General features: G+C 31.2%; 2 protein-coding genes across 2 annotated transcripts; both read left to right on the top strand.

Moving 5' to 3' along the window:
- Window positions 1–3,830: 3,830 nt before the first annotated feature.
- Window positions 3,831–6,823, top strand: LOC123913128 (arabinosyltransferase RRA3-like). Its single transcript, XM_045963733.1, has 2 exons — window positions 3,831–4,283; window positions 5,443–6,823. Exons 1-2 carry the CDS (start codon window positions 4,095–4,097, stop codon window positions 6,556–6,558), a joined length of 1,305 nt encoding a protein of 434 aa, XP_045819689.1. The 5' UTR covers window positions 3,831–4,094; the 3' UTR covers window positions 6,559–6,823.
- Window positions 6,824–18,496: 11,673 nt separating this feature from the next.
- LOC123913127 (probable NAD(P)H dehydrogenase (quinone) FQR1-like 2) lies at window positions 18,497–20,934 on the top strand. The gene is made up of 2 exons (XM_045963732.1): window positions 18,497–19,364; window positions 20,477–20,934. Exons 1-2 carry the CDS (start codon window positions 18,826–18,828, stop codon window positions 20,706–20,708), a joined length of 771 nt encoding a protein of 256 aa, XP_045819688.1. The 5' UTR covers window positions 18,497–18,825; the 3' UTR covers window positions 20,709–20,934.
- The last annotated feature ends 423 nt before the right edge of the window (window positions 20,935–21,357 follow it).

The raw sequence follows: 21,357 nt of genomic DNA, 5'->3' as shown, positions 1-21,357 counted from the left end.
ACTAGATTACTTTACCAAATAAAAAAATCATATATTTTCCTCGTTATGTTAGCTCAATTGGAGCTATTGGGAATATTATTGGATGGGTGGAGCTCGAATCCTGAATTACCCCACTTCGTCATACAAAAGTGTGTAAGTTTAGCCACTAAGGCTACTAGATAAAAATAGACTTTAGAGATTGGTGAAAAAGCCTTTAGAAGGTGGTTAGAGATTCCATTTACGACTTTTGTCTTTAGAAGAAAAAAATTGATTTGGAAGGAGTTAACCCACTTTGTGTGTCCTAAACGGTGGTGGAAGTTTTGTATCTATAACATATATAAAAAAATAAAAATTGACACATCTTGCATTGATAAATGGTCTACGCGATTAGGGATGTAATCAATTCAGTTTGGACTGATTTTTAGTCCAAAAAATGTTTGAACCTGTGAAATCTCCATTCTTCGGTTTTTTGTGCTTTCAAAAGTGATACTCAGGTATTGTAAAAAAAAAAAACACGTGATACTCATGGTCGTATTTGAGGGAGGGCGACCACTCTAGGTCCCTAAAAATTAGGGGCACAAAATAATTTTTTTAGGGGTATATTATATAGGCCAATAAATAAAATAAATAGTAAATACAAAATTCTTATAGTTACAATAATATATCGTAAAAAGTTACAATGAAAGAAGTGGAATGTATAGTGTACTTTGAGAAATATAGAAATGAAAACTTTGCATCTAACATGAATATTGAAAAAGTCTTGCATTTGATATATGGGTATAGAGCCGGCACTTCCTACAAAGTGTCGTAGCTTTAGAAAAAGGCAATGTGACGAGAGTGATAATGATGAGAAAATACAACCACCCGAGAAATCTTTTAGAGTCAATTATTTTTTGGTGGTTGTTGATACGAAAATAACTTCATTAAAAAATAGATTTGAGCGGTTAGAAGTATTTGAAAGTAGTTTTGGATTTTTATTTGATGAAAAAACGTTGAACATTGGATAACGATGAATTAAAAAAAATCTTGCACAATTTTTTTCTCATAAAGATTATCTGAATTGAAAGTGTTGCATGTGTCTGTCAAATGTGTTGATGTCAATAATTGGAATTCTTGAGTTTGTCAAAGTCGTAGATTGTTATTCAAATGTTGCAATTGCTTATCGAATTCTCTTAACTATGACGGTAACTATTGCATTTGCATAAAGAAGTTTTTCAAAGTTCAAATTATTAAAAAACTACTTGAGATTGTCAATATCCCAAGAAAGGTTGAATGGTCTTGCAATTTTATGCACTGAGAAGGATATGATAGAACATAATGATATAGAAACAATTATTAATGAATTTGCAACTGAAATGCTCATAGGAAGTGTTTTGTATGAGTATTTTGATATTAAATAAAAAATCAGTATTTTATAAGAATTCAATTTTTTTATAAAATAATTCAATTGTTTTATAAAATATTTTATGAGTAAAAAAATAATTCAATTTTTTTATATCATTCATGACAGTCAATTATATGATATTTTTAGTAGTAATTTAGGGTAGTTTTAATAGCAATTGAAGCCCAAAAGCAAGCAAATACCTAGAAAAGTGAAATTACTTGGCCCAGAAGCAAGAAAAATGGAAAAAGCAGCAAAAAAGGGCAAAAACATAATAAATAGCGTGCACCATCGTACCCACGATGAGATCCGGCGTGGCGCGATCAAAAGGCGGTTTAAATCGAAGAAAATCTGCAATAAATCTTTCTCATCGTACCACGATGACTTGTCATCGTGGCACGATGATGACGACAAAAGCACGCAGAAAATCTTGAGGAAATCTTCCATCGTACCACGATATGATCCATCGTGGCCACAATGAGGCAAAAATACACATCATCGTGGCCACAATAGGTATGATGGATGCGCAGAAAAGCCCAAAACCCAGCTGAAAAACTATAAATAGAGTCTTCCTCCTCCACTATTATTCATTCACGAATATTCACAGAAATATTCAGAACATTGAATATTCACTCTAGAGTTAGGAGAACTCTAAGGAGGAGGCAAGGAGGCCAAGGAACTCCAAGGCCAATAAGGTTCTTTTCTTTCTGTCTTTGTAATTTATTTTTCCTAGGTTAGGTAAAGTCGATGAACTCCCTTACGAATGCTTGGTTTTGTATAATTTGGGTATAAATTGAATTGTTTCTACTTTCAAACTCTTTTATCGTCTGATTTTATATTTATTTTAATACTGATCACATTAGAATAAAATCTAAGGACCTAGTGGATATCGCATAGGAAACGAAGCTAGTAATCCCGAACGAAGGACGGTGTGCTATGACCATTAAATTCAGTATCTGAGGTCTTAGTATATGATTAGAATGAACAATAATTTCTACCTGAGGCAGAGTTAGGACTAGTTAGAGGCACACATGATAGCTTGTGACACATGAAGCCTTAAAGGTAATGATACCAACATTTGTAACAAAAAAGTGGAACCGGCGGCAAGGATATTTAAGCAAAATAAGTTGTCCTCCATAGCCACCTGTCAGAAATATTATTCTGCAAAATAATATTATGTAACAAAGCACAAATCAACTCTTCATCCCACACAAACAACTGAAGTCTCCAATACCAACCCACACCTCCAACACCCCACCCCCTATGATGCATAACCCATAGTGTTATCTCCTCAAGACGGGGAAAATGCTCCCCAAGAACAATATCTTCTCCCAACCAAGGATCATCCCAAAACAAAGACTCATTCCCATTGCCCACATGTCTAAACAAAGAGTTCTCGAACCAATTATCCATCCTGTTATACGACTCTTTTTTAATACTTACAATATCTTTCCACCAAGCCGAAACCTTCCTCCTACCATGCTCAATCTCTCCTCTAACCTCCCCTTATTTATGATCTAACACATGTCTCCACAAACCATCCCTCTCTATTTTTAATCGGCAACACCGCTTACTCAATAACGCCACATTGAATTCCTTAACCTTTCTAACACCAAGACCTCCCGACTTCTATCCAGGCACACTTTATCCCAATGAATCCAATGAACCTTCATAGACTCTTCATCCCCACCCCATAAGAAAGATTTAAAAAGAGATTCAATAATATATATATAATACATGTGGAAGTTTCGAAGAAGAAGAAAAATAAAACGAAAGTGACGACAAGTCAACTTTGAGAAGAATCCGACAACTTCTATTTTATTTATTACTTTAAACCTTCTTTATGCAATCAAATATTCGTATGATACTAATCTACATTAATCCAATAATAATACAACTCATATTTCTGAATAATTTGAATTTGAATCACATTGAGAAGATCATTAATATATAAAATGTGAATAAATTTGTCAATGTGTAGGGCTAAAATTACTTTTGCTAATCATGTTGAATCTTAGGTTCAACTGCTTTAACCAATCGTTAATTGATCTAATGATAATTGACGTTGGATTTAGTAGGGAGAAACACATTTTGATCACTCGCAACTGTGATTGGAAGGAGACCGAAAACACTTAATGCTAAAACTGATCCCAAACCAGATTCGACGGTTCAGTAGACCGAATACTGTGGTGAAAAAAATAGACTCAACTGTCTGAAATTTTTGTCATTAAGAAATAACTATTTTTTTGTATGATTTTTCATTAAAAAAAAAACTTTTGAGTCCTAGATTTAATTGATCTGGAATTTTTGTCATTAAGAAATAATTATTTTTCTGTACGAGTTATATATAAAAAAAACTTTTGGTATAATCTTTATTTCTTTCAACTGTACATTTTATTTATCATTTTCTTTTTTTGAAAGAATTTTTTGACTCAATTATTATTACTTATTATTAGGGCAACTGATATATATTTTAATTGGAAAATACAATTCTAAAGTTCTAACATAGCATTCTTATTTCAACTTGTAATTTAATTGATATATACATTTTTCTTCAATCATTAATATTCACTTGAAGAATATTAGAGCCTTGTAGTTCAATCAAAATCGAAATAGTGAATGTCTGTGCTCAATTCTTCATTTCTTCTTAATTAACCCCAAAAAAATTCAAAAACCCCCATAACCAGAACAACAACACCATCTCAATCTGAAGGTTTGAGGTGGTGAAAATACAATGATTGGGCGCAGAGAAAGAGAAGGACCCTTGATGAGAAACAACTCTCATTCTCTACGCAAATCAAGGATCGTTACCGCTGTAGTAATTGGTGTTCTTATTGGATGCATCTTAGCTTTCTTTTTTCCTAATGGTTTCTTTGTTCCTTCCGCAAATCGTCATCTCCCTGTTGCTCGATCCAAAACCCAGGTTTTATTTTCGTTAAAGATTATAGCTTTTGTGTTTTTCTTTCAATTTTTAATTTTGGGTCTTGTCTTAAATTTTAAGCTTTTGCATGATTTTCGTTGACTCCAGATATTTCTACTTTATTGTGATATTGTGTTTGATCTTGCTGCTTTTACTAATTGTGGATTATTATGGAATTGTGTTTGTTTGGTCTTAGTGATTTTAGTTGACTCGAAATTACAAAACTTGATTACTTAAATACTCACTGTCTATGTTGGGGCAAAAATGATGCTAGTGTTCAATCTATTGTTCAATGTAGCCATTTTGCGTAGATTTGTTTATATTGAAGAAAGGACTCTCCATATTTGAGCCATGTTTAGCTATCAAGCACGGACACAGACACCGGACACGACACAGACAGTGACATGTTGACACCGATAATAATTTGAGAAAATGACATAATTAAATGTAATCATAAGTGTTGTAGTGTCGGTGTCAGACACTGACGCATGTCTGACATTGGGACATGCCTAATCCAAGGAGTGTCAGTGTTTCATAGATGTTTAGACAGCTTAATTAAGTGCTTTTAATTGCTTATCATATGAGTGTTTATGTATAAACTACAAAAAGTAAAATAAAACTAATTCGTTTTCATAAACTATCAGAGAGAGCTTATGATATGTCATGAGTTGATTTTAGAAGTTCTACCAAACAGTCTCACAAGTGCTTATACTATTAGGAAAACTTAAATAAGTCGATCCAAATAGTTACTTCGTACATTTCTCTGCTTAAGGATAAACCACTCTCCTGAAATTCTGTTCAACAGATGATTTGGGTTGTTAGATGACTGATATTGGTAGCTTCTCAAATTGTTGTCATATATCAGCTATAGCCTATAGCAATGCAATAGCATAGTGGAATTTTAACACACCACTATTGTTTCATGATATGGGATTTAGTACAAAGTATTGTCGAGTAGAGACTATAGCAGCACTATAGCACTGTAGCGTAGCGAAATTTAAGCAAACCTCAATTTTCTGCAATTCGTGATTGACAACACTGAATAATACATATGCAGCTCTCTTTTGCCTTGATTTGTATAGGCAAACATTTGTCTTTGTTTTACTGGTTTTTTGAAAGTTGCATAACAGGCATAATTTTTATCATGATTATTTTTTGGCAGGAAAAATCAGCTGAATGTGAATCCTCTGATAGGGTCAACATGTTAAAATCGGAGTTTGTGGCAGTATCAGATAAAAATGCTGAACTGAAAAAACAGGTGAGGGAGTTGACCGAAAGGCTTCGGCTAGCAGAGCAAGGGAAAGACCAGGCTCAAAAACAGTTTCTTGCATTGGGTAAACAAGAAAAAGCTGGACCTTTTGGTACTGTCAAGGGATTAAGAATCAATCCTACTGTTGTTCCTGATGATTCCGTGAACCCTAGATTGGCTAAGATATTAGAGAAAGTCGCAGTTAAAAGAGAGATCATAGTTGCACTTGCAAACTCCAATGTGAAGGAAATGCTTGAGGTCTGGTTCACCAATATCAAGAGAGTTGGTATATCCAATTATCTAGTTGTTGCTTTAGACGAAGAGATTTCCAAGTTCTGTGAATCAAATCAAGTCCCATTTTACAAAAGAGACCCGGATGATGGTATTGATACTATTGGAAAACAAGGAGGGAACCATGCTGTCTCTGGGCTTAAATTTCGTATTCTAAGAGAATTTTTGCAGTTGGGATACAGTGTTCTTCTATCAGACGTTGACATTGTATATTTGCAGAATCCTTTTGATCATCTATACCGTGACTCAGATGTCGAGTCCATGAGCGATGGTCATAATAACATGACAGCTTATGGCTATAACGATGTGTTCGACGAACCTGCAATGGGTTGGGCTCGATACGCTCATACCATGAGGATATGGGTTTACAACTCCGGTTTCTTCTATATCAGACCAACCATTCCTTCAATTGAGCTTTTAGATCGTGTCGCAACACGACTTTCCAAGGAAAATGCATGGGACCAAGCTGTTTTCAACGAGGAACTCTTTTATCCGTCGCATCCTGGTTATGATGGGCTTCATGCCGCTAGAAGAACTATGGATATCTATCTCTTTATGAACAGCAAGATTCTTTTCAAGACAGTTAGGAATGATGCTAACCTCAGCAAATTGAAACCGGTCATTATTCACGTGAATTACCATCCTGATAAGCTTCCAAGAATGAAAGCGATTGTTGAATATTATGTTAACGGGAAGCAGGATGCTCTCAAACCTTTTCCTGATGGCTCAGATTGGTAACATTGTTTCTGTGTCTTAGTTGTTCAAAACAGTTTCACAGTACATTTCATTAGTGATAAAGCATGTGTAGGTAAAAAAAAGTATTTTTCATTTTATGAGCACATTGACTTATCTCATTTTGAGACTAAGTTTTTCCCCTTTCCCTCTTTCTTTATTTTCTGTGTTTTTTTTTGCACTTGGTCTAGGTTGGTCTCAATCTTAGATAAGATTTCTTCTGTAACATTTGTTGTATGCTAATTTAAATATTTTTGGTGTTTTTATCTCATCATTATATACACTTTTTTTGAAGAAGTCAAATAATATATTAAAAACAAGTTAACACCAATGTGTGTCTAACCACAAATAAATACAAGTTTAATAACTAAAAATAAAGACACAAGCGCCAAAAAGCAACATGTAATCGCTATCGCTATGTTAACCGAGGCACAACCCTAAACAAGCCAAAAGGTTCAGCCCCAACATTATATACATTGGAACTTACATGAAATCATATACATTTGTAAATTGTAAAAGAAATGAAACTTGGAATAAAAATTTATAGGAAACTATAACTGAGTTGAACTCTCTATCAAAGTCTTCAAGAAAAACTGAGTAAAAGTACCACAGTTTGGTATTCATTGATCTCATTTGAAGAAGTTTTTAGATTTTTCTTCTTTTTTTAGATTCTTATTTCTTAAAAAATATCTAAAATATGGATTTTTTCAACTCGTAACAAATGGATGAAAACTTATAAGCCACTAGGTTTGGTCTAGTATGAAAGCATAATTGCTTTCCTTCACAAAACTTAGTTGTAATAAATGGGTTTCTAAACCAACCCTTGGTTGAATATTCAATGTACTTTAACTTGGCAAGCCTATTGATAAGTTAGGTCATATAGATACCTCACAGAACATCTCCTAGTCATATATGCGGCTACCATTATAAACGATGATATATGGTTTTTTTTATTTATTAAATATGATATATGTTTTTTTTGTCAAGTAGTATAACGGCTAGACTCTTACACATATAAATGTGGAGAAATGTGAAATCCGGAGTTCGAACCCCAACCACTCCAATAAAGTCTCCGATAACTACCATTTGAGCATAGAGTGCTAGCAACACACTCTTTAACAAACACACTCTAACACACTCTTTTCTATTAGTCAAAATTTATATGGGTCCCATAAAAGTTATATGGGTCCACATTTTTTTATGAGACCCATGGGAATTTCAACAAATAAAAGAGTGTGTTGGAGTGTGTTTGTTAAGAGAGTGTGTTGCTAGCATTATTCTTGAGCATAACATACGTTTTATGATTATATACATTGTTTAATGATCATTTTCATTTAACATAGGGTATATATCCATGAGCAACAACATGTCTTTTTAACATAGGGCTCCAAATTAAGGCACCTCAAATTTTGGGGAATTTCTTTTTACGTAATCTATCCTTCTCGCGTCCCTCTGCCGTTTTAATTTTACCCCTTTCGCAGGTTAAGTAGTGAGGTGTAAAAACATAAAATCTGAAAAATTACAGTTCGTTACTTAAAGTGTAAACTCAATTCGCAGTTTAACTAGTGAACCTTATAATTTTTTTGTTTTGTCTCCTTCACTTTTCTCTCATCCCCATGAAAACATTTTGAATGAAACACCGTTCACAAGTTAAAATGCAAAACTTTCCTTCACCCGCATAAAAAAATTTTGAATGAAACACTGTATCTATGAGTGATTAAAAAATAAAAAATTAGGTTTCAATTTATAAAATTTTAGAGTGTGTATGATTGATTGATGTCAATTTATAGAATTTTAAACATGAAAAAATATTTTATGACAATAAATATGTTTCTATACCATTTGCATTTAACAATTTTGACTTCCTAAAATCAGAAGTCGTGAATCTTTTGCAAAAAAATTCAAAAAATTCTTATGAACATCAAAACATTTAATTTATCAAAAATATAATAGAAATAAGAGTCTAGCCGGATAAACATGAAAAAATGTTAAACGTCACTGGTGACACAAAAGTATGAAAAAATTGTCTAAGTTGACTAATAAATTTGCCAAGTCATACAAAAAATAATAATCAAATTTGCAAGAAGGTTGTTCATTAGTATCTGTACCAGGAATCGTTCCTACCACTATGAGACCAGATAGATGATGGAATAGTTAGTTAGGTGTAACTTACCAATAATTGCATAATAATAGTATTGATCAAAGGATCACCTAACCTCTAGTTATTATTTTTTTCATTCTTTTCAAATTTCTTTTCCTTAATTGTCAGCTTTGAGATCCACTGCATTTCATTTGAGAAAATATGTTTTTTTTTATTTATTTGTTTACTTTTACAATTTCTCATTAAATTTTCAAACAAAAAAAAAACTAATAATAAAATGAGACATTATTTTATCAATATTTAATAAAATTAGAAAATAAAATTAAACTACAAAAATTTAATTTTATCAAGTGGACAAAATCTATATATATAATTCCTAGATAGTTCTCCTACTATCCATCTTAACCCTAATCCACATCACCCACTTACATTCAATTAAATCACACAATAATGCCACATCACTTCCTTATATTATATCATTTTCATCTCTATTTTTTTTTTTGTTTCCACATCACTTCCTTATATTATATCATTCTCATCTCTATTTTTTTTTATATTATATCAATCTCATAATAAATAATAAAGAATTATGTTTCTCCAATTATCCAAAAATTGATGTCACAAGATGTTACAATTTTCTACATTATTATTGAATTATACCTCTCCAATTATCCAAAAATTGATGTCACAAGATGTTACACTTTTCTACATTATTATAACATTTCTTAGTGACAATGAAGATGAACATAGTTGGATTCTCTTTCAACATTTATCCCATTTAAATGTCAACCGTTTTCATAGAAACAACAAAGAGTTTATAATTAAGTCACACAAAAAAATACGAAGAGTGTATACATTATTGACTTAATTACATTATAATTTTAGAGAAGAGTGAAGGTTATGCAAAAAGTTAGGTTATGGGATTGAAATATATAATAACCATTATCATTATCATATTTCATTCAATTTTATTGTGTCGCCTATGCGTTGCACTATTGCATTGGCTGGCGCACCCCACAAAAAAAAAATTCATTCAATTTTGATGGTCCGTACTCATTCTCTATACATATAGGTGTTAGAATTAATTTACTAATTCATCGTATAAAACATGCTCAACAATAAAGATTAAATCCATAATCTTACTTTAGTGCGGAAGCCAAATAAACATATGAGCATGTATATAAAACAGGATCTACGACATGTTGATTTATCAAGGATTATAGGAATACCTGGATAGATGAATCCACTTAATGAACTGACCTGAAACAGAATCGGATGACGAACACCCGTTGGCTTGTGGTTCTTCCTCAACCAGGACTCCTTATGCCTTTAGGACTCTTCAGATGGGGAGAAAAGTCAATATGCAGTGTGTCCGGTATATTGGGGACCATAGCCTATATATAGTGTGATGGCCAATTAGGGTTCCCATTATTCCGAAATGGGCCATCCTGACATCCACTCATATTGAGCCCATATCCAATTAATTAATGACTTAATTAATTCTAAATAGAAATCTAATTAGCCTTTTAACTTTATTTGATCACTTAATCAATTAAGGCTCCTAATTGATAAATAGCTAATATAATTATATAAAGATATTTGCCCACATAATATTATTGGAATATTGTAAAATATTCCAACAATCTCCCACTTGGGCTACATATCGTTATAATTATATCATTGTTCCTTAGGCGCGCATCCGAATGCTATTTATCTTTAGATTTCAACTTTACAATCTGGTCCATCTCATACACCAATAATGGGACCACCGCGGCTGTCGTCACAGACGTATAACGTGACGGAACCCCGACGACCACCACATCAATGTACTTGACGACATAGATCTGATATGGATGAGTGGCATGGAAATTTCATGCAATGTGATCTCTAAATCATGCCTATTTCCAACTGGTCCAACTGAAAACTTTAGTGAGATCAAACTGAAGTTTGCAAATTCAATATTTGCACAAAAGATACAGAACCGGTTATAATAATAATAACCTCAAACTTTATTTCTGCAGAAAACCTTAACAAAATCTGTATCAGTATCAAAATCAAAGTTAGAACATAACAAATTAGAGACTCCCACTAATCCAAGACATCCTTATTGACAAAAATAATATGAAAGACCTTAGGTGTCACGTCTTTGATTAGTGAGTTAGCTAGCATAAACTTTATCTCTATATGTTCTATCATTCAACAACAACTAATAAGTCGACAAACTTTATAAAATAGTTGTTGAAACATTATCCGACTGGCTTATGTCACAATATAACTTGAGTTGTCTTTCAAAAACTTTTACTTTATGCAACCAAGTGACATAAATACTTACAGTCAGTTCTTGAGTTAAAATGTCCATTATATATAGACATCCAAAAGGATCAGAGTCAAACATCCTGATGATCTCCAAATTGTTAGATCTCCGATATGTGAGCACAAATTATTGTTCTCTATAAGAATCTTTATGGTTGCCTCATTTTAACAATTCAAATTTTGAATTGCTCAAGTACCTGCCAAATGATCTTATCGTATACACTATTTCCGGATGCGTATAAGTCAGATCATACATAAGTTTCTCAATGCTAAAGCATATGGGAAAATACTTTATTTTCTAAATTTCCAGATTTTCTTTTGGACAATGATTGAGACTAGACAGTCTCCCTTTATGATTAAGGCAATTCCTTAGTTTATTGACTTTCATCTCGAATTTACTTTCAACTTTATTGATACGACTCTTTTGTTATACCCAAATGATACATTGAGAATAATTTCTAAGTATCGAAATGCCTAATACAAAAGAGATGTGCCCAAGATCTTTTGTCACTAAACTTTTGTTAGTGATTTCTTGGTTCCGCACAATAATCGTATATCACTGTTGACTAAGTAAAATAAAATCGACTCATTAAACTGTAAGAAATATAAGCATACTCCCACTGAACCTGTATAACCCACATCTCTCCAAAATATACATCTCAAAACTAAATGAGACAATCACTTTATGAGACTTTTGTGGTATCAATAAGAGACAATTTTCTTAACAAATAAATGGATTTCTTTTGTTTGCACATTATCTACTTTGTGTCTATTGACATAAAGTTTCATCTGATTGCACTTTATTGTGTTTCTTTATGTTGCCATCAAGGAACACTATCTTGATATCCATCTTATTTAGTTCCAAAAACTATAATAAGTAACAAGTGTCGTGACTGTCCTAATAGAGTTTTCAAAACAAAACGAACATGAATTCTCTTTTCAGTCAATACTTTATGACACTTCATACTTTAATTCTTGAAGGTATTGAGTTTGATCTTCATGAATTAATCTCTTAACTTAATTGAGAGAAAGAACATTAATGTCCTTATGAGAATCCAAATTTACTATATAAATAGTAACTATATGAATTGATTTAGAACCAATTCTTCCTCACTCAATTTTGTTCTTTTACCATATCTCTCCCCCAAACTCAATATCTTCAAGAGACTTTGCAATTTCCGTCTCATAATGTTCATTAACATGGGACCAAAGTTTATATTTCTCAAAATTTTCAACAATTCTAGATTGTCATAAGTCAAAACTGAATTGATTATAATAATATTTGTATTTAAAAGACAAATTGAATCTCTAGTTTAAAATAATAATAAATAATTTATAACATTAAAGCAAAACTTAATTCATATGATGATTCACCAAATTGTCTTTTGAATACAAAAATAAGTAAGTAACAACAATCTAACAAATAGTTGAAAAACCATCAATCTTCACCGACTTATTTCCCCACTAGATTGATGTGTCTTTCAACATCATTGAAAATTTGTCAGTTTAGATCATATTTTCTTATTATTCTTCATTTGCCCTTATCCTTTGAGGTATTTACATAATGAGCACTATTTTATTTTCTCTTGCTTCAACTGTTTCTTTATTGCACACTTTATGAAATAATTCTATTAAAGAATCATCTCTAACTTTAATAGTTATAAGACTAATTGTGCAAATAAAACACTAAATGCTAAATTTTCGACCAAGTTACCTGATTGTCGAAACCACAACGCTTTAGCAAGATTAATTTACATAATGTGCTCCTAATATTTTGTCTGCTTAATAATCTGAATGAAATAGTATCTCTCCAATGAGAGATTACCTTTCACCTTATTGCTTTAGAAGCACTTTAATTTAAGCAAAGAAAAACATGACAAAAATTATGTCATCTCAAATAACACCTCAAATATTTCTGGAATTCAAAACTTTATGATCATGACCTATGTCATTCGGAGTATACTTGCCTTTTATACTTGAGTCTCACTTTAAAGTTACCGAATAGTGAGAGAATTTGAGTTTTTCCATCTTGACATAAATTTAGATCCAAGAACACAATGTTCTTCCTTTATTTCTAAGCGCTAGAATTTTAAGAATTTAAAATTCTAAAATAATTTTGCAGATACATAAACTATATTAGTTTATAGAGAACTAAAAAATTACTCACCAAAATACCTAATGCACCATTGATGTCAAGCCCTTAAAAATAACATCAATTGCTAGTGGTATTTCATGACAATGATCAAACATTGACGATCAATATTAAAAAATAATAAATCCTTATAATCGTCACATGTTTACCGTTATAAGTGTGAATGCAATCCACTAAATACTTATATGGATTTACACTAACACGTCTTTATTAGGCACATCAATAAATTATGATAGAGACATGCTCAACTTTATTTGTAAATTATAAGACAAACAAGATACCAAACGCACCATCAATCCCCAATCTTTGATTGTAAGAATTAACTGCAAGCGGTACTCTCAACGTAATGATCAAATGTTGGTAATAAGTCCTGTCAGATAATGTGCGCCTTTGACACCAACCATTACCCACATGGATAAACTTAATAATTACCACACATTTACCATCACAGGTATGTATATTATTCGGCCAAACTGCACGTCTTCCTTTTGGCCGACTGTAACAGCTCGCATGAATAATCTCATACTACACCTTTTATAATTTCAATTGAATCTAGTCTACGCACCGGAGGTTGCTTTAGGCAACTTTTTGCTTCGACAAACTCAATCAAAATTACTAGACAATTTAATAAATTGAATATATATGTATGTAATTATTCGTCCGAACTGTGTCTACCTTTTGGTAGACCAAAATAGTTTGCATGAATAATTTTATACATCCTTATGTGATTCTAACTGAATCAAATCTACGCAACAGAGGTTACTTTTGCAACTTGTTGTTTCAACCAAGACAGTCAAAATCACCTGACAATTTATTAAATCAAATGGGAAGAGTCTTAAATTTACAAGGTACTACCCACAAAATGTAGACCATATTTCTTTATGATGCCACCTGATAATCATAAGATTAATTGACATCCCTTAATGTGAGAACAGACTCACAAGCAAATTAAATTAGCATGAAATATATCCGAATAGCATGATAAAAGAAAAATTATTGTAGAAGCTTAATAATAATAAACTTAAATATCATAATCATGCTATAAACCAAATATTTAATTTCAATTAAAATTAAATCCTTATATATACAAAAAATATTCGTGATACAATTGATTCACATATACTAAATGATTCTTTAAATAAATGAATGAAAATTCTATACTTGTGTTTTCCAAAACAGAAGGAAACCAAAACTTTATATTCTATAAATAAACAAATAATTATAGAATCTATATTTTCCCAAAATTTTAAAGAATCAAAGCTTTAATTTCTGTACATAACAAATTTGATCAAAATTATTTTGAGAATCCTTATAATTGCTATTTAAGGGCAATTGATCTTCTACGAAGAAATATATATATTTACCAAATCTGCCTTATTTCTCAAAAATAAACTTTAAGAACAAAACTAATGGGAATCAATTTATAATTTTGAATCAAACAAATCAAATAAACAAAAAACCTTATTTGCTATAATAACTGAAGTATTTGATTTGATTAAAAATTCACCAAAATCACATGTAAATCCTTATGCTTAGCCAATAAATAGAACATAAACAAAAAATACAGTATTGGCGATCGTTAACATAGTGATCCTTATGAGCATGAATGAAAACTTAAGTCATACTCTCATCTATGCAAATGTTTAATACACGGCCAGTAACAAATAAACGCCTAATCCAAAATTAAAATAAGTCCTTAATTGGTACTAATATTTTATAAAACAAATTTCAGGAAGTCTAACCAATTGAGTGAAACCAATCAAACCTTATGTTACTTCCTGGATGTCAATTCAAAAAATAAATAGCTATATACATATGAAATTATGTATTAATCCAAAAAGCTGTAATCTTTTATATTATAAGCTTGTATACACAAGCAAATTTTAAACCCTAATTTGTTTTCCCTGTTTTCCCTCCATTTTATCTTGCAATTTTTATTAAAAAATAATACAATTTTGTCTTGACTATGATTCGAACCCACAACCCTTTATTGCAAGGCAATATTTCCAACCATTATGGCAAATATATCAATTGTGATTAAAATTATGTGCAATAATTGATAAGCACCATCAATTTTAAAAGTATATCATATCAAAATTATTGTTGACTATATTATTCATCACGAAATATTTTTATGTCTTTCCTGGTCAATGATTTTTTTTTTCTACCGGATCATAAATTTAAAGAATAATTATCATGTGAGATTTAGAAAGTTATTATCACGTGTAATTTAGAAAGTTATTATCAAACTCAATTCTGCTAAATTAATTATTTTTTTTGCAATACAACCAAACACAACCATAGTCATGTCACTAATCACATTCTTTATCTTGATTTTAACATTACAGATTTAATATTAACCGATGATCAATTGATACAATATGCACTAGCAGACCAATTGTGATTTAAATTATGTCCACAAAGTGTTAAGCTCCATCATCTTTCATAGGAAAGATTTCATACAACAATTAAGCACCATCAATTTTCATTGCACAATTTAAACAATTAAAAACTGATAATCTCTTATATTATAAGCTTGCTAACATAAGCTAACCCTAAACCAAATTTTTTCCCCTCTCATTTTCTCTTTCTTTTTATTGCAACTTTATATTAAAAAAAATACATATTTGTCATCGAACCTGCATCCCTTACTTACAATAAAACCTTTCAACCGCTAAAACATGTGCTTCAATTATGAAAAAATTTAGCAATCCTAATATGTTAACCCTGTTTTCAATAAATTTGAACGGCGGAATTAATCACAATTTTTATTTATTTATGAATGTCTACTTAAGTTTATGTTCTTGATTATGTCTTTAATTTTTTTTTAACCTTTAATTATCATCAATTTTTTAACCTTTAGTTATCAACAATTTTTTTTAATAAGTAAACAAAACGATGGGGTTCCAAAATTATTTAAAAAATATATAAAATATAAAATAAGCACATAAACAAATATAGAATAATTAGTCTATGAAATTCCCTATACTACTCTTATTGAAAATCTTATTAGAATTTTTGTATTTTATTTTTTATTGTTACATATTACACCTAATTAGACCCATGCACCGCATGGGTCAAAGTTCTAGTCACAAAAGAAGATGTGATTACAAATAAATTAATCTTCAAAATTAAAGCAAAACTTTATGCTTGATGTAGAAAAGCTTAATTCTCATAAAACTGAACTACTTCACGTTCATGATCATAACCAAAAATACTTTCTTGTTATCTCCTAATTTTCCATGATTCGAATTGCCTTTAAATTGCCTACAGTCGATACTTATTTCTTTAACTAAATGAAAATAAGTAAATTTAATTGAAACACAAGACCCCCAAAAAATTGGAGTATTTGTACAGAACAAAAAATACACATGAACAATATCATGTATGCAACAAGTAATTGTGCTAAAGATTGACGACTGGACTTTACAAAATAGAAAGAATGCATACACAGCCATATCGATTACCCGAAAGTTAGAGTTCACGAGGAGATTTATTAACCCAAGCAATTACCGCAAGCATAAATTATACATAATCCCAAAAAATCAAATATGAAGACCCGCTCTGATACCACTTGTTAGAATTAATTTACTAATTCATCGTATAAAACATGCTCAACAATAAAGATTAAATCCATAATCTTACTTTAGTGCGGAAGCCAAATAAACATATGAGCATGTATATAAAACAGGATCTACGACATGTTGATTTATCAAGGATTATAGGAATACCTGGATAGATGAATCCACTTAATGAACTGACCTGAAACAGAATCGGATGACGAACACCCGTTGGCTTGTGGTTCTTCCTCAACCAGGACTCCTTATGCCTTTAGGACTCTTCTCTTCAGATGGGGAGAAATGTCAATATGCAGTGTGTCCGGTATATTGGGGATCATAGCCTATATATAGTGTGATGGCCAATTAGGGTTCCCATTATTCCGAAATGGGTCATCCTGACATCCACTCATATTGAGCCCATATCCAATTAATTAATGACTTAATTAATTCTAAATAGAAATCTAATTAGCCTTTTAACTTTATTTGATCACTTAATCAATTAAGGCTCCTAATTGATAAATAGCTAATATAATTATATAAAGATATTTGCCCACATAATATTATTGGAATATTGTAAAATATTCCAACAATAGGTATATATATTGGTTGGAGGAAGTGATAAGTACATCACTTTTATATTATTATTATTATTATTATTTTCATTTTATAATACTTATTGTTACAATTTATACGAATAATTTTTCAACATTATAATATAAAATACCACATAACACCTGTGCATCGCACGGGTGTGGGACTAGTAAAAATAATAATACAATCTTAAGAAGCTGCTCCCACGTTGTACTTTCGACATCCATTCACAAATAATTAAACAAAATAAATTATAAGAAATTGTCATTTTTTTTACATTGTCATTTTTTATCTTTACATTGTGATTATATCGGTACAAAGTTTCTATTAAAGTGTTAGGAGTCGCCACATCAAAGTGCTTCATGCTGAACTTAAGCTACAAGGCTCTCTCACTTATCGGACTAGTCTTTTGGGTTGGTATCTCCTCATTGCTTAAGTTCTAACAATTGTTGAGAGTTGAGTTATGAAAAAGACTACCTATAGACTGAATTAATGTGCTTCACCAAATACTGGTAGGTGAGTGAAGCTGCCGAAAAGGAAAGAGCTATTAACGGGTCAGTGCTTATATAATAAAAGCTGGCGTAGACGTCGGCACTTAAGGGGCGTGATAATGTTAAGAGTCTCACATCGAATATATTAAAGTATTTAATGTGGTACTTAAACCATGAAGATCTTCCACCTACCGGATTAGTTTTTTGAATTGGACTCTCTTGATTGCTCAAGTTCTAACATAAAGTAATTAATCTCTAGGAAATAACTTATAAAATACACAAAAATCAAAAGTTGATTCCTGACTTCTTAAAGAATTTAAGACTTTGAATTGCACTTTGAATCAAATAAAATAAATACTACCTTCATCCCTAATTATAAGACTCAGTTTGACCACTGCACGTACGCCAATGTACAATTTTGATCACTAATATCTTTAATTGTCTATTAGTAAAAATTATAAAAACTTAATATTTTAAAAATACTCATCAAAACAAATCGAACAAGATCTTATATGCTAATATTTACATTTATATATTATTAAAAAAATACAGTCAAAACAAGATAAATGAATAATACATTTTTTGTCAAACAGGATCTTATAATTAGGAACGGAGGTAGTAGGAGATAGTCTTTTTTTTAATTTAATTCATAAGATAGCATGCCAGCAAATATCCATTTTCTAATTCTAATTCCACTTATCTTAATATCTTAATTAGTTAAAATCTAAAACAGCTCACATAAGTGAAGTCTAATCCAAACCCCTTCACGTTACATTGTTTTCCACCCACCCACCTATCTGTCTTTTTCTTTTTCCTTTTCCTTTTATTATTTCCATTACATAAAACTAAATCATATAATCCAAATTAACCTTCATAAAACCAACTTTTGTTTCATAATAACATCAATCATTATCTCTTTCATTCTTCTACCAATTTGTCTCCTAATATCTTGTTTAGCAAGAAACGCAACACAACAACTAATCATTGCTTTATTTGTAGTACATCATTTAGAAACTACTATCTTATAACCAAAATTTATTTGACCAATTGATTTTCATATTTTCAATGGGAAAAGGAAGTGGTTGCATACCAAGCAAGAAAAAAGTACCAATCAATGATCCAGAAGAGAATGAACCTCTTAGTGTTGAAAGCCAAATTATTCCACAAAATGAAACAACAAGTAGAGACATAGATGTAGCAACAACATCATCAGAAGTGAAAAAATTAAAAGTTTACATTGTTTTTTACTCAATGTATGGTCATGTTGAATCATTAGCAAGATCATTGAAAAAAGGGGTTGACTCTGTTGATGGTGTTGAAGGAGTTTTGTACCGTGTCGTCGAGACTTTGTCTAAGGAAGTGTTGGAATTGATGAAAGCACCTGAGAAGGTTGATGATGGGATTCCTTTGATATCTGCTGAGAATTTGGTTGAGGCTGATGGGCTGTTGTTCGGTTTTCCGACTAGGTTTGGGAGTATGGCGGCGCAGATGAAGGGGCTTTTTGATTCGACAGGGCAGTTGTGGAAGGAACAGAAGCTTGCTGGTGTTCCTGCTGGTTTCTTTGTTAGTACTGGTACTCAAGGTGGTGGCCAAGAAACTACAGCGTAAGAGGGTCTTTAATTTTCTTTGATGCAATTTCTAAAGTTTTTATATGATTATAATTTGATTGATTCTTCACAAGATTGAAAATTGGTTCTAAAGTAGCTTTTGCATAACTTAGCCTATGTTTGGGATATGTAAGAATTACTGTGATTTTTCAAAAGTTACACTCTTTAACTTCCGCAAAATCACGGTAGATCATTGTGGTTCTGACATATACATACACTTGTTATATTGAGATAGGAGTTGATATTTTATGCATATCATGATCATATATATGGATTGGAGTTACAAGAGGTCGCAAGTTATACTCCTTCGACTACAATTGAGTTCGTTCTCTAGAAAACACACTCTTGACAGGAGCAAATTTTTTTTAAGTGTAATCAAACTTCGAGTTTAGAATTAGTGTCATAGTTGACCTAAAAAGTCAAAGTTAATGAATATCGAGATGATACTGAGATCAAAGATACTAATTAGTAATTATGATTACTTAACAGAAAAGTAAAGTGTTGTTAGTTGTTTTACACTAGTTTGAATTAACTTAAAACTTGTTGCAAAATGTCCTTATTCTATTGGAAACAATAATAGTTCATCAAAACTAGTAGACAAAATTTTGTACAATACCACATGTGCTTGTGATTTGTGTCATGCTCATGCCAACCAATATATGTGTGGCAATGGAAGAACTAATTTGAGGGTGGGTAGGGGTGGGGTATGATTGAAGGACTTTTTTGGATTATAAAGAATCTTAAATTAATTTGTATCAAAATCTCCACATGCTAATGAATTAATGTGTGGTAGAAATAAATAGATATTATTCTGTTCATTGCAATGCATTATTGTGATAGTTAATATCATGATTATGAGATAAACTTTAGACTAGTAATAGTAATATGTTTAGATGATATGACGCGAGTCTATTCTAGTTTAACTAAGTTTCCGGGTTTGATTTCTGTTTTGGGCATGCAGTAGCGTTAAAATTCTTAGAAAGAGTTTGTTGCGCATTTAGGTCCCACAATTTTCGAAAGATTAGTCTTTGCAGTTACGCGCAGAAGATACCTGATTTATGAAAAAAGAAGTAATATGGTTAATTAATGTGACTATTATTGTATTGTAGGTGGACAGCAATAACACAATTAGTTCATCATGGAATGTTATATGTTCCAATTGGATATACTTTTGGTGCTGGAATGTTTGAAATGGATTCAATTAGAGGTGGATCTCCATATGGTGCTGGAGTTTATGCTGGAGATGGATCAAGACAAGCAACTGATGCTGAGTTGGCACTTGCTGAGTATCAAGGTAGATACATGGCTAATATAGTCAAGAAGTTAGGCCAAAAAAGCTAGAATATTCTCTTGAAAAGTTAAAAAAGTTTCATTCAATATTATATGATGATATTATTCAAATTGAAACGTTGTTGTGTTTATTGTTGGTGGTTTAAGATTGGTATAGGATCATGAACCTTGTCCTTCTTTTTTGGGGAAAAAATAATGTACACATTGTAAACTTCATAATTTTGTGATCCTGTGCTATTTTTAATAAATTTATGATTGAGGAGAGTTTCATGGGAAATTGGGAATTAATTGGTATTTTTCACAATGAATTAAGAGAAAAAATTGTCTATGAAACTAGCTCATCACTTTATGAGGACTCACAATCTGTTTGTTGTAATTGGGACAACATTTGTTAATTAATAATTTAATAGTAAGTAATCTTTGGTCCTAAAATATAAAGAAAAATTGGTAAAAAAAAATTCATATGTTGTTTGGTTAAAAAAATGGACTAAATACATTAATTTTATTTCATCAATTTTCTCTTATCCTTATATTTTGGGGACAGAGAGAGTGCTTTGCAAGTTTTTCCAACATAAATAATCATTATTCAAAACTACTCCTTTTCTCACAAACAAAGTCAACAAGTCATTTCCATGAAAATCATTTACTATTGAATTAAATAGTACCTTTGATCTTTTTTATACCTCATCATACAACAATT

The sequence above is a fragment of the Trifolium pratense genome, linkage group LG3 (genome assembly GCF_020283565.1).
Source record: "Trifolium pratense cultivar HEN17-A07 linkage group LG3, ARS_RC_1.1, whole genome shotgun sequence".
NCBI classification, from domain to species: domain Eukaryota; kingdom Viridiplantae; phylum Streptophyta; class Magnoliopsida; order Fabales; family Fabaceae; genus Trifolium; species Trifolium pratense.
This window is presented reverse-complemented; position numbering and strand designations above follow the sequence as displayed.

What these genes read in the sequence shown, in the direction of transcription:
- LOC123913128 (XM_045963733.1), top strand. Translation starts at nt 4,095, where the DNA reads ATGATTGGGCGCAGAGAAAGAGAAGGACCCTTGATGAGAAACAACTCT. An exon ending in TTGCTCGATCCAAAACCCAG is followed by an intron (nt 4,284 to 5,442) that starts GTTTTATTTTCG and finishes ATTTTTTGGCAG; the next exon opens with GAAAAATCAGCTGAATGTGA.
- LOC123913127 (XM_045963732.1), top strand. Translation starts at nt 18,826, where the DNA reads ATGGGAAAAGGAAGTGGTTGCATACCAAGCAAGAAAAAAGTACCAATC. An exon ending in GGTGGCCAAGAAACTACAGC is followed by an intron (nt 19,365 to 20,476) that starts GTAAGAGGGTCT and finishes ATTGTATTGTAG; the next exon opens with GTGGACAGCAATAACACAAT.